General features: G+C 53.4%; 4 protein-coding genes across 4 annotated transcripts; 2 read left to right on the plus strand and 2 right to left on the minus strand.

The window, feature by feature from the left end:
* Nucleotides 1-349: 349 nt before the first annotated feature.
* K452DRAFT_228601 (uncharacterized protein) lies at nt 350-2,053 on the plus strand (the record flags this gene model as incomplete). Its single annotated transcript, XM_033536975.1, has 5 exons — nt 350-429; nt 480-516; nt 579-836; nt 901-1,047; nt 1,097-2,053. 5 exons carry the CDS (start codon nt 350-352, stop codon nt 2,051-2,053), a joined length of 1,479 nt encoding a protein of 492 aa, XP_033396936.1.
* Nucleotides 2,054-3,445: 1,392 nt separating this feature from the next.
* K452DRAFT_309014 (uncharacterized protein) lies at nt 3,446-5,974 on the minus strand (the record flags this gene model as incomplete). The annotated part of the gene is made up of 1 exon (XM_033543211.1): nt 3,446-5,974. One exon carries the CDS (start codon nt 5,972-5,974, stop codon nt 3,446-3,448), a length of 2,529 nt encoding a protein of 842 aa, XP_033396937.1.
* Nucleotides 5,975-8,832: 2,858 nt separating this feature from the next.
* Nucleotides 8,833-10,065, minus strand: K452DRAFT_229131 (uncharacterized protein; the record flags this gene model as incomplete). Its single annotated transcript, XM_033537015.1, has 4 exons — nt 8,833-8,964; nt 9,073-9,330; nt 9,472-9,847; nt 9,908-10,065. The coding sequence occupies 4 exons, from the start codon at nt 10,063-10,065 to the stop codon at nt 8,833-8,835; spliced, it is 924 nt and encodes a 307-aa protein (XP_033396938.1).
* Nucleotides 10,066-10,727: 662 nt separating this feature from the next.
* K452DRAFT_359027 (uncharacterized protein) lies at nt 10,728-12,570 on the plus strand. The gene is made up of 2 exons (XM_033546238.1): nt 10,728-11,008; nt 11,116-12,570. Exons 1-2 carry the CDS (start codon nt 10,904-10,906, stop codon nt 12,433-12,435), a joined length of 1,425 nt encoding a protein of 474 aa, XP_033396939.1. The 5' UTR covers nt 10,728-10,903; the 3' UTR covers nt 12,436-12,570.
* The last annotated feature ends 22 nt before the right edge of the window (nt 12,571-12,592 follow it).

The following is a 12,592-nucleotide window of genomic DNA, read 5'->3' on the forward strand; positions in this document are numbered from 1 at the left end:
AGCTCTTCGCTGTGTGGCTTCCGTGTCCCCAGACTTTTCGCTCTCTGCCCGCAGGCCCGCTGGCCGCGACGCGCCCTAAAGCCCCAAACTGCAGCGATTCCCCCATTTTTCCTTGCGGAGAGATCAATTGCAGTAGTGCTTCCGCAACAAATGGCGAACGGCTTATTATCCCCGCACGTTACCTCAGCGGCTTGGGCCCTTGGCGGGCCTTTAGGCACTAGCCGAGATCGGCGCCTGGTGGCAGCAAGAAAGCGAGACGGCCGTTCCAGTCATCAGCAAAAAACTTCAAATAGAAACGCCCGCCTCTCTCTACTCCCTCTACATCACCACAACCTCAGTCCCAACCATAATGTCTCCTCCCGCAGATGCTCCGGCCAGCAATGGCGTCTCCAATGGCCTCAACGGCGACGCCAACGGCACCAGCTGTATGTTCTTCCCCCCATGCCGTCATACCTGAAGGCGCACACGACTGACTTGAGCTCCCACGCAGCCCACCCCGGCTTCACCGGCATTACCGTGAGCAACATCATGGACTCACGTCTCACCTTTTCTCACATAAACTCTGACCTACGCCACAGACCAAGCAGAACCCCCGTCCGTCGAACCCTTACCAGCCCGTCGGTGACTTCCTGAGCAATGTCTCGAGGTTCAAGATCATTGAGTCGACCCTGCGTGAGGGCGAGCAATTCGCCAACGCTTTCTTCGACACCGAGACCAAGATTAAGATTGCCAAGGCGCTGGATGATTTTGGCGTCGACTACATCGAGCTCACCTCGCCCGCTGCCTCCGAGCAGTCGCGCAAGGACTGCGAGGCGATCTGCAAGCTCGGCCTTAAGGTCAGATACTATTACCAAAAATTTCAGGCGGGTCATCGAGATCGGTTTGGCTAACCCACAACAGGCCAAGATTCTTACCCACGTCCGCTGCCACATGGACGATGCCAGGATCGCGGTCGAGACTGGTGTCGATGGTGTTGACGTTGTCATTGGTACCTCCTCTTACCTGAGGGAGCACTCCCACGGCAAGGACATGACCTACATCAAGAACGTGAGTGTTTCCGAGCATGTCAAGCGTGTGCAGCACCTAACGGGAGCAGACTGCTATTGAGGTCATCAATTTCGTCAAGTCCAAGGGTCTCGAGATCCGTTTCTCCTCGGAGGACTCTTTCCGCTCCGACCTGGTCGACCTTCTCTCCATCTACAGCGCTGTCGACAAGGTCGGTGTCCACCGTGTCGGTATTGCCGACACCGTTGGCTGTGCTACTCCCCGCCAGGTCTACGACCTCATCCGTACTCTCCGCGGTGTCGTCAGCTGCGACATTGAGACTCACTTCCACAATGACACTGGATGTGCCATCGCCAACGCCTACTGCGCCCTTGAGGCCGGTGCTACCCACATTGACACCTCCGTCATTGGTATCGGTGAGCGTAACGGTATCACCCCTCTTGGTGGTCTGATGGCCCGTATGATTGTTGCGGACCACGACTACGTCACCGGCAAGTACAAGCTGTCCAAGCTCAAGGAGATTGAGGATATGGTTGCCGAGGCCGTTGAGATCAACGTTCCCTTCAACAACTACATCACTGGTTTCTGCGCGTTCACCCACAAGGCTGGTATCCACGCCAAGGCCATTCTCAACAACCCCAGCACCTACGAGATCATCAACCCTGCCGACTTCGGCATGAGCCGTTACGTCCACTTCGCCTCGAGGTTGACTGGCTGGAACGCCATCAAGAGCCGTGTTGAGCAGCTCGGCCTTGAGATGACTGACGCCCAGGTCAAGCTTGTTACCGCCAAGATCAAGGCCATGGCTGACGTCAGGCCCATCGCCATCGATGATGCCGACTCGATTATCCGTACCTTCCACCTGAACCTGCACTCCAAGGAGGAGCAGCCCCTACTGCCCAACATGACCGCCGAGGAGCAGGCCAAGTTCGAGAAGGCCGAGAGGGAGCTTACTGGCCAGAAGGAGAAGAGGGAGCTCGATGCCACGGCCGACGCGCAGGCCGAGATTCCTGCTGCCAAGAAGACCAAGACTGAGACCGTTGCCTAAACGCCTTTCTCAAGTCTTGAGCCGAAAAGAAAAGTCTTTACTAACAAAAATGGAGGGAACCAAAGACACTCCACTGAGCCGTGACGGGACCACGAACGCATGCTCACTGTAGAACCACAATTCTGGCGATGAACGACTGAAAAGGGCATTTTTTTAGAAACGGGACGGAAAAGGCATTTGGATTACGAGCACCACCACCATCACCACGAAAAATCCGATGCGCCGGGGCGTGATATTCGGAGTTTTCTCACTTTTACATTTTCCTCTTTTTTATTATTGCGGGTGGTATACCTGAAAGATCGTTTAACTGTACATACCGGCGCGCTTTTTTCCCTTTTCACAAAACCCTCTTACCTATTCCTTGAGTTGAAAATGCAAAAAAGCACTGGATTCTACTACTACCACCTACGACGCTTCTTCCAATTTCGATTTCGTTCTTTGAGCTTTGTGTTGTTGGTGATGATGATAGAGGAAGGGTCTGTCCGTCCTGGCAATGGGGCGTTGATGCTTAGGTATGTTCTCTTCTTCTCGCCTGCCTGTAACTACAGTAGCAAATGGGTGCAACGCGGAAGCTCGAAACGGACGGACAAGCGGGCGGGCGAACGGCTGCGCGTGTAAGAGTGGGGTGGATTGGTGGGGTGCGGGTTATTGCCTCGGATGGTGTTGGATGCTGAGGTTGTCCTGGTGGGCGGGGTGCCGTTGTGGTGTGGAGAGCGTGGGTGATCATTTGCTTGGGTGTCTGATGGTGATGGTGTGGAGTGTGGTTGGGGACTGGGGAGGTGAGCGGGATGGTGGTGAATGGGTAAATGTGAGTTGTTTTTCCACTTTTGTTTTAATACTTTCGTCTTTCAGTCGTGAAGAAGTTGGATTGCGTTGCTATCGAATATACATATGAAATGACATAACGTCCGTCACCGTCAGGCAAGATTCACCACTTTACGAGATAATGACGCTTGTACGGAGTGGAAGAAGGAATCCAGTTAAGTTGTTTGTAGTATATGTGTGCTCTGAGACCCTTTTACTCATCAAGGATTTAGGCCTGTGGCTAGACAAGGAGTAGTCCGTAGGGACTGCTTGTATCGTTCCCTGTCTCGTTAGAAGGTGATGAATGTTACGCCAGCTTGGTAGGAGTATGTTCAAAGTATTTCTTTCATCTCGTCGTTATAATGTCAGCCTTTAACGGCTCTCTACCTCTCTTGTTTCATTCTGTCGTTACGCCTTTTTCCATTTATCGTTGCTGTTTCAATTCTGGTTGAGTGCTGCTGGGTTCCTGTTTCCATTGCGTATGTCGTGTCATGAGTGCGGGTCGAATGTACCGGCAGGCTGACAAGAGTTAGCAGATATGTCCTTGTTATGGAGCTGAAAATGTACCTTGTCTGATAATCTCCCTTCTTAATCTATGTCCCACAAGTCTGTAGGCCTGGATCCTGACCCTGACGCGACGACAGGGATTGGGCTTTGAAGACTATCCTTTGGAGAAAGTATCCGAGTCTTTTGAGAGGGACTGGAACATTCTGTCTGTTGACTGGCAATCGGCAAGAGCTCCACTGGTTCAAAGCTCGAGATCATGGCTGGTGAGGATGCTTTGTGCGGTTCTTTACCCTTTGTCTGGGCCGTGGGTTTCGGAGATCTCTCGTCCGACGGGGGTTCTCCATCTTCCGGTAGTTCCTCTCCTGACGGAGATCCATCTTCTGGCTGAGCAGTGTTGCTTCTCGCGGAGACCGTCATCATTGATTCGTCGCCCCGGTGGCAGTCATTCGAAGATCGTCTTGACGGCGAAGGAGGCAAGCAAACGGTGGAAAGATCATCATCTACCGGTACCTTGTCGCCTCTGGTGACGTACTTAACCCGCGCAAGTTGTTTTCCCCAAAATTTCCGCCATCTTCCCTCAACCCCCCCTATTATAACGGCGCTGTCCGATTTAATGTCAGGCGGATGCTTCGGTGCATGGCTGCTTAGTTTAAACAGTGGGTTACAGCATGGCCAAGCACCCCTCGCGCAGCTACATGGAGTTTCCTTTTCTTCGACCGGAGTGCAGTAGAGGTTCTGGGAGAGCTTGATATGTTGTTCATCTTCGCCATCCTGCACAGAGAGATGTTTGAGGCAAGATGTCATGGCCGTCAGGTAGTAACGGTCGGCAGGAACTGAAGACCATGACAGGCACGTCGCCTGGTCCCCACCAGGCCGTATTGCTTCTCCGAGGTTCTCGCAGAATAAAACAGCCATATCAGGTCTGTAAGACATTACCGACGGCCATTCTCCCCCTTTCAGTGAACCCACCTCGACATATTTTCTACGAATAAATTCTTGAGAATGCGAGATGTCGATAAACTCGAAACCGTGCAGTTGTCTATCCGGGTTCCCGAGTGCTGATGGTACTCTTAATCCAAATATCGGTACAAATCCGCGGTTCACTTCCTCAAGCTGCTTTTGCTTGATGTAGCACAACTGGCGATATTGATACTTGACAATTTCAATAAATTTGACGGATGTGCTGGCGTCGTTGCTTGTAGGCAAATCCGTGGCAATGGCGCTTTTGATGGCATCGTATGCGGATTGACCTCCAGTCGAAGGTTCTGCGAAGGGCATTTTCCCCAATACATTATCGGGATCATCCTGACCCGCAGCCCAGGCTAGGCATAAATGAAGGATTGTGTTTATCTCAGGGACCAACCAGCCTCGTTTCGTGGCCACGTCGTACATAAGAATGGGCACCTGAATAGAGTTCCGTAGCTTGTCGAGGGTAAGTCCATCTTCAAGACGGATTCTGGCAAGAGCTGTCTTGCCGTACGTAATTCTGGATCCGAAATTGATTCCGAAAACACCCTGGCCTTCTGTGCCAGCAGTCATCGTGACATCCCGTGAAATCCTCAGCTGCGATTTTTCAGGCCGCGCTTTCGAGATTGTTATCTTGTCGTATCCTGAATCTTTTGTCCCAAGGTGTATTTCGGCTTTCTCGAAGTATCCGACAAAAGCTCTTTTACCTATCCAGATAGGAATGTCTTCCGGCATTTCTGTGCTGACTAAATCCCGTACTATCTCAGTGATGTTCTTCTTCATATTTTTGTGGGACACATTGAATGGGCATTTCTCGCGGATTTCGTCCGGGGAAAGCTCTACACACTGGTCTCCGCTGGTAACGAAATGCCACTGAACAGATCCCTTGGTGATATTGACTGGTAAAAGCGCTGTTGAGTGGCCTTTGAGTATAGTTCCACCATTGTGTTCGAAGGGATACCATATCAACCCTAGGGCTGCCATGACCTCGAAGGGCAGCTCGACGCCTTGCTCTCCTTCGAAGCGTTCTGGTACAGGGAAACCAACTGCAAGCACTTGGCCGGCAAACATGCTATGCCAGCATGTATGTGCGCCATGGTTTGCTGGCTCAAGAGGTTGCATGAATATATTTCCCTCGAGTTCGAAGTTGTTCCAAGAGAACCGGGCTTCGGAACATAAAAGCTGGCCGTTTTTAGGCAAGCGAAATGTTGCTGTGAGCCAAGCGAGTTGTTGCGTAATAGATATCAAGTCTTTTAGTAGTCCGGACATACGTATATCAACGGATGTCTTGTCAGGATGGTCTCCTGCCTTTACGAAGAATATTCTGCACCGGTCGCAGATCTGGCTGGTAATAGAAGGCTGTCCCCCAACCAGCCATCTTTCCAACAGAGGCAGTACGCCCTCTCCCAGGTCTGACCAGCACCATTTCGAGTATTCGAGACAAGTGGAGGCAAAAGCGCTCTGGTCTGTTCCGCTGAGCGTCAATGTGGATGAAAGGTTTTTCGGGGTATCGATTTCCTGTTCGCAGAACAATGGAAGTTCCCATTTGACATTAAGATCGATGGTGCAAGGGTATTTGGGATCAGCGGTTGGAAAATCGTCGTGGGATTCGCGTGTCATCATGTTGTAGATCCGTTGGTTCATATTAGGCTCCCCATGAAATCTTATGGGTGAACTTCAATTTGCAAGAGTAAGCAAGTAAGCAAGACTCTGTATTGAGAAAGGAGACTCACTGCTTTCTCGAAGCGAATGGAGATTTCCTCAAAGTTGACATCATACAATAGGAGGGTTGTCTATTGGAATATTACTGTCGTTATGTGCGAGTTCTAATATCAGTCAAGTTCTTCAAAAAACCTCCCATATATCTCAGAATAAGCGGTAGTACTTATACGTATCGAGAGGACCCTTTGTATGTGGCTTATGAATCAAGTGGTATTTCATAGCCTCGTACAACAAACCCGCCACCAGCATTACGAGCCAGTCACATCTTTTGGCAAGGCTGACTAGCCAAGATGGGAAGTGTCGCACCCCACTAGCCTTACGCCAAATCAACATTAATTTAGCTAGGGGGTAAGATCAGTGGGGTGCAACACTTCAACGTCTAACACAGCCTCAAGAATTTTGCCTGCAGGCGCTGCCACGACTTGACATAGCCAGCTAAGACCCATACAACTCATATCTCCTCATTATCCCTTGTTTTTCCTCTCTTCCCTCCGCTTCCATTCTCAGCCCATAACCAACACCAACCTACACACCCAACCCACCCCACAACCAGCCAGCCCCTCCATACACTATCCCCTCAAAAAACACTTCGCACGCTTAAAAAGTTGCAACCTATATATCACTCAAGAAATAAGACCAAGACCGCCCTACACGACAACACTGTTTACAAAACCCATTCTAGGAGTTTATGCATCGCCAACTAGTGTACGGATCTATAGACACACACCCAAAAACAGGTAGATTCGACCTATTCGGCCCCCCCTAACTATCTATTCGGCCCCCCTCTGTCTAATCGGGTAACTACCAAGTAGAAAGTTGCCTTCGCGCTATCGCGATATCGCGACTTCGCGACCTTATATAATACCTCTTCGCTAATACCTATACTACCCGCTATAGATCTTGCCGCCCCGCTAGAGAGTAGGCGGTAGAGGAGGACGCGGGAGCGCTCGCGCGCGCGAAAAAGTAACGTTTATAACTACTTATAGTACCGTGCTGTAATAGTAAGGTTTAGAGATATAGTACTATTCCCCGCTAGCGCGTCCTCGCGCGGTACTATACGAGCGAATAGTGCGCTCGGGTTACGCGAAGGCAACTTTCTACTAGGTAGTTACCCGATTAGGTAGAGGGGGGGGGCCAAATAGGTCGAACCAAACAGGTATACCTAAAGCCACTCATAGGTTAAGTGTTTTCTTCATACCCAGCTCACTGGCGGCCTACCCTTTCTGTAAACAGTATTCATATACGGCGGCTGGATAAACTGAACTGTGGTGCACTGTACTGCGTTGATACTGAGATATGTAGCTGGATGGGTAATAGGTAGGGAGTCGATATATGTATATATATATATAAACTGTAGACTCGAGGGAGAAACAGCGTAAGAGCGAGTTTGAGGAGAGTACACACACCGTCATAGCAGCAGAAATAAAGTCGCTACTGTACCAGCATCATCAGCTACTGTCGCTGCTGCGGTCTTTAGATAGGTGCCACCGCGCACGCCTATATCATTCCAAAGAAGATATAATGATCAAGCTACCACCCCAAGATAGCAAAATAGAAAAAGATCAAAAACAGAAAGACCCAAGAAAAAAACGTAAAAGCGGTAAACAGCACAAGCAATAGAACTTCAATAGCTTAACACCGACCCCATGCACTTACACATCATAAGTTCGTTAATTGCTGACTAGACGACGCTAGTACCTAACTACACAGAAAAGAAAAACGAAGAAACAAGCCATAAAGCACAGCAGTAAACAGCTTGAAGACCAAAACCACGACGACGAAAGAACAACAGAACAACACTACCAGAGAAACGAACAATAAACCTACTAAAAGGGTATAAACCTACACAACACAACATCACACCACACAAACCACGCCCCACCAAAAGCCACAAGGAACTAAAACCCAGCACCCACGAAACAGCAGCCCAAAGAAAACCAGAAAAAGCAAGAGCACATCAAACACCAAAGCAAACCCTCACAACCAACACAACCAATAGGGAAGAAAGAAAGAAAGAAAGAAAGAAAGAAAGACGAGATCGGTAGAAGAAGAAAAGACAGACAACACATCCGCGTTTCTTATTCCGTTTGCTCTGTTACTTGCTTGCTTGCTTTGCTTTGTTTTGCCTGCGTGTCATACTCGTTGCCACATCTGATCATTCGTTCGTTCATTCATTCGTGTACTACTCTCGCGTTCTCTCGCTTTCTCACGTAGCTTCGTCCGCATTGCTTCCGCTCTCCCGCACAGCACCACTCACTGTACTCGTGCGCTTGTTTGCTTGTTTTCTTGGTCGTTTGCGCGCTTGCGACTCTCACACTGACCCATTCGCCCGCTCGTTTACCCACTCGCTCACCCCCTTACTCTCTCGCTCGCTCTCTCTCTCTCTCTCACTCGCTAGGTAGCTCGCCCACTCACTGGCTCGCTGGCTCGCTCACTAGACCCTCAAGGTAATCTCCGCCTAGCGTGCCCTGCCGTCCAAGGCTCCATACCACGCCCCGCTACGCCGCTTATCCAAGAACAGGAAGAAGAAGAAGAAGAAGAAGAAGAAGAAGAAGAAGGAGAGAAGAAAGAATAATAACAATAAGAAGAATGAAGAAGAAGCAGAGAAGTGAGTCCGGAAGAAGAAGACTGCCTACCGCATTCACGCTTCACAAACCCACCAATCCCAACCCCCGAAACACCCACCCACAAACACGCACCCGCCAATCTCGCTCACCAACCCCAAAATACCGGCCCAACATCCCTCGCAACACCCACAAAACGCTTCACAAAGCGACGTCCTACGCAGCGCCGCCCTGCTCCAAGGCCCCGGGCGCCGCTCCACCCCCATTCTCATGATGATGGCCACTGAGGCGAAACACCCTCTTGACGCTCTCCACCCCTCGCTTAACATGCGGATGATGAGCCAAAAACTCGCCCCCGCCAACCCCACCACCAACAACGCCTCTGCCTCCCCCACCAGCAACCACAACGCCCGCACCGGGCCCCATGCTGCCACCCCCCAGCGCCGCAGCAATGACGCTCTTGGCGCCAGTCGCGCCGGCCTGCACGCGCCGCTTGCCCATCAGCGGGTCCGGCGCGCTGCCTTTGGGTGGCCACTCGCCGTCGTCTTTCCAGCCTTGCACGAGCGCTCGCGTCATGTCGGCTAGGTTGATGGGCACTTTTGGCGTTTGGCCGCCGACGACGATTTTCGCGTAGATGTCGGGGTAGGCGCGCGGCGTGATCGACTGCCGGATTGAGTTGTGAGGAAGGAGCGGGGGCGCGAGGGGCGCGAGCGGCTCTTCGGACGCGGGGATGTTGATGTCGATGATGGGGCGAGGGGGTGAGGAGGAGGAGGGGGAGGTGCCGTTCGTTGTTGCGGCAGTAGCGGTGCTAGGCGTGGTGGTAGTAGTGTCGCTGCCGTCAACGGCCGCAGGCACCGCGACGACGGCCGTCTCCTCCAGCACCGCGTCGATCTGGCGCTGCGCCTCCAGTTCTGCGGGGTGCATCTGCTCGTCTGCCCGGCTGCGGCGCCGCGCGTATTTGCGCACGCTGGCTGCGCCTGTCCACGCGTCCCGCTGTCGCACAAACACCGCCATGCCCTCGTTCCAGCGCATCTCCTCTTCTAGAGCGCGCCTGCGCCTGCGCTTGCGACGGGCTGCGCGCGCGGCCGCCCGCGCCTCTATTGTCTGGCCGACAGTGTCGGGCGCGTCGAACTTGTAGGGCCCGGTGCCGTTGGAGGGTGGTTGACCTTGGTCCTCTGCTGCTGCTGCTGCTGCTGCTAGTTTCTCGTCTACTTCTTGTTCGTCTGCCGCGCTGTGGTCCGAGTTGGAGTCGTGGTCGTCGTGTTCGTCGGCCTCGCGCTCGCCCGCTGACGTTGTGCCGTAGTAGCGCTCGCGGAACTCGCTGACGCCGTGCAGCTCCTCGTCCGAGTGCTCGAAGGGGAGGGGCGGGGCCGGGAAGGTCCAATCGTTGCGCACGCGATCGGTGAGGAAGCGGCGGGCTTCGCGCGCGGCGCCCAGGCTCGTCTCCATGGTCATGGCGGAGAGTCGAGGCGGGGTGGTGGCGCGGGGTCAAGCAAGTAATAAACCTTAGACAGGCCAAAGTGCGGCGTGTCACAGTGTTGATTTGGCAAACGCTGAGTGGTTTGTGTATGCGGTGTGCGGTGTGCGATGTGCAGATGTGTGATGGGCGATGTGCGCGTGCGGTGTGTGTGTGCCCGCCCGTCCGCGTCGCTTCGGCTCGCCCAAGGAAAAGGCTTGGTGAAAGCTTGACGTGGGCGGCGTCGCGTTCGGACTACCTTACCGCTCCGCTAGTATGGATATCCTCATCCTAGAAGTATCGAATATGTGCAGAGAGGGAAGAGAGATAGGTAGGTATTTGTACTCAACATGTACAGTACATGCTTTTCTTTCTGTTATTCTTACAGTGGTCTTGTGACTCTCCTTCTCCGCTCTCTCTCTCTCTCCCGTCCTCCTCTGACCCTGGGCACACACTCGGTTGCACTCTTCCAAGTTCAGCGCGCACCATTTCCTGGTCCGGAAATGGCTGCCGCCGATGTCCAGGGCTTCCTGGCTTGCACCACTCGGCCGTGAGATCAGCGTTTCGGAAATTGGACAAGGCCTTGGAAACAAAGTCCCGATGAGCCGATAATTTTCAGACAACACACGAGGAGACAAAGCAACAAGGAAAAGTCTCGGGGCGCGCGGGGGTGGATGCGGTCGACTTTGCGGGTTCCTGAGCGGTGCGACATCGGCCGGCTTATCGATAGAAATTTTGGCCCGTCATAGCTTCTGACTCCTCCACCATTTCCTTCCTATACCCCATTCGCGTCCTTTTCGTTCGCTGTTTTCCTTCGCATCTTTATTCGATATGGCATTGAGGTTGTTTTCCAAGCGCGCGACCACTGCGTTGCGCATGCCCAGGTCTTCTGCCATTGCGCCGGCTGCTTTCCGCAGCTATGCGTCATCGGCGACGGTAGGTTCAAGCTTGCCCCAGGGTTTGAAGAATGCCATTGAGGTTCGCTACCACTCTCTGCGCCTGTTCACGCCCCATCACCGGCTGCGGCTGATCCACAATGTCAGAAAGAAGCCTCGCTGCCCAACGCCGATCCGGCCGCCGACTCGCAGACCACGCGCCTGGTGAACGACCAGATTCCCTACATGGTCCCCACCTATGTCCGCCCCCCACCCATGTTCCAAAAGGGACAGGGCTGCTACCTTTGGGACATTGAGAACCGCCAATACCTCGACTTCACCGCCGGTATTGCCGTCAATGCGCTGGGCCACTGCGACCCGGAGATGGCCAAGATCATGGCCGAGCAGGCGCAAACCCTCATCCACACCTCGAACCTCTACTACAACCCGTGGACTGGCGCCCTGTCCAAGCTTATAGTCGAGAAGACGGTCGAGGCTGGCGGCATGCACACGGCCTCCAAGACCTTCATCTGCAACTCTGGCTCCGAGGCCAACGAGGCTGCCATCAAGTTTGCTCGCAAGGTCGGCAAGTCGCTTGACCCGTCTGGCGCGAAGCACGAGTTTGTGTCATTCCACAGCTCCTTCCACGGCCGCACCATGGGCTCGCTCTCTGCGACGCCCAACCCAAAGTACCAGAAGCCTTTCTCGCCCATGGTTCCCGGCTTCCGGTACGGCACCTACAACGATGTCGATGCCATCCCTGACCTTGTCACTAAGGACACTTGCGGTGTGATTATTGAGCCCATCCAGGGCGAGGGCGGTGTAAACGTTGCCACGACCGAGTTCCTGACGGCCCTGCGCAAGCGCTGCACTGAGGTCGGCGCCGTGCTGATCTACGATGAAATCCAGAGCGGCCTTGGCCGTACGGGACAGCTGTGGGCACACGCTGCGCTGCCCAAGGAGGCGCACCCCGATATTCTTACGACGGCCAAGGCGCTGGGCAATGGCTTCCCCATTGGCGCGACCATCGTGAACGAGGATGTCGTCACTAAGATTGCGCCTGGAGACCACGGTACCACGTTTGGCGGCAACCCGCTGGCGTGTCGCCTAGCGCACTACATTGTCAACAGGCTAGCGGACAAGGAGCTTCAGCAGGGTGTCCTTAAGAAGGAGCAGATATTCCGCAAGCACTTTGAGAAGCTGCAGCAGCGCTTCCCCGAGGTTATCACGGAGGTTAGGGGCAAGGGCCTGATCTTGGGTCTGCAGCTCTCGCAGGATCCCACGCCCGTCATTACTGCGGCTCGCGAGAGGGGTCTTCTCATTATTACTTGCGGTACCAACACGCTCAGGTTCGTGCCTCCGCTCGTCATCAGCGAGAAGGAGATTGAGGAGGGCATGCGGATCTTGGAGGAGGCGATGAACGTCGTCTTCAAGAAGCAGGAGCCTGTTCCTGGGACCAAGGGCCAGGAGGAGATGCAAGAGTCGTGATTTGTATGTGTGCCATTTACCGGGCGTTTGAGGGGTTTGGATATTTGATATAGATGTAGTTGAAAAGTTCAACGTGGGCGCGACCCGGAAGCGTCGGGCGTCGGCGATAACGATAAGCCACCCACATTTTCTCGCTCCCAAAAATTGCGCGCAGCAA

The sequence above is a fragment of the Aplosporella prunicola genome (assembly GCF_010093885.1).
Source record: "Aplosporella prunicola CBS 121167 unplaced genomic scaffold K452scaffold_14, whole genome shotgun sequence".
Lineage (NCBI taxonomy): Eukaryota > Fungi > Ascomycota > Dothideomycetes > Botryosphaeriales > Aplosporellaceae > Aplosporella > Aplosporella prunicola.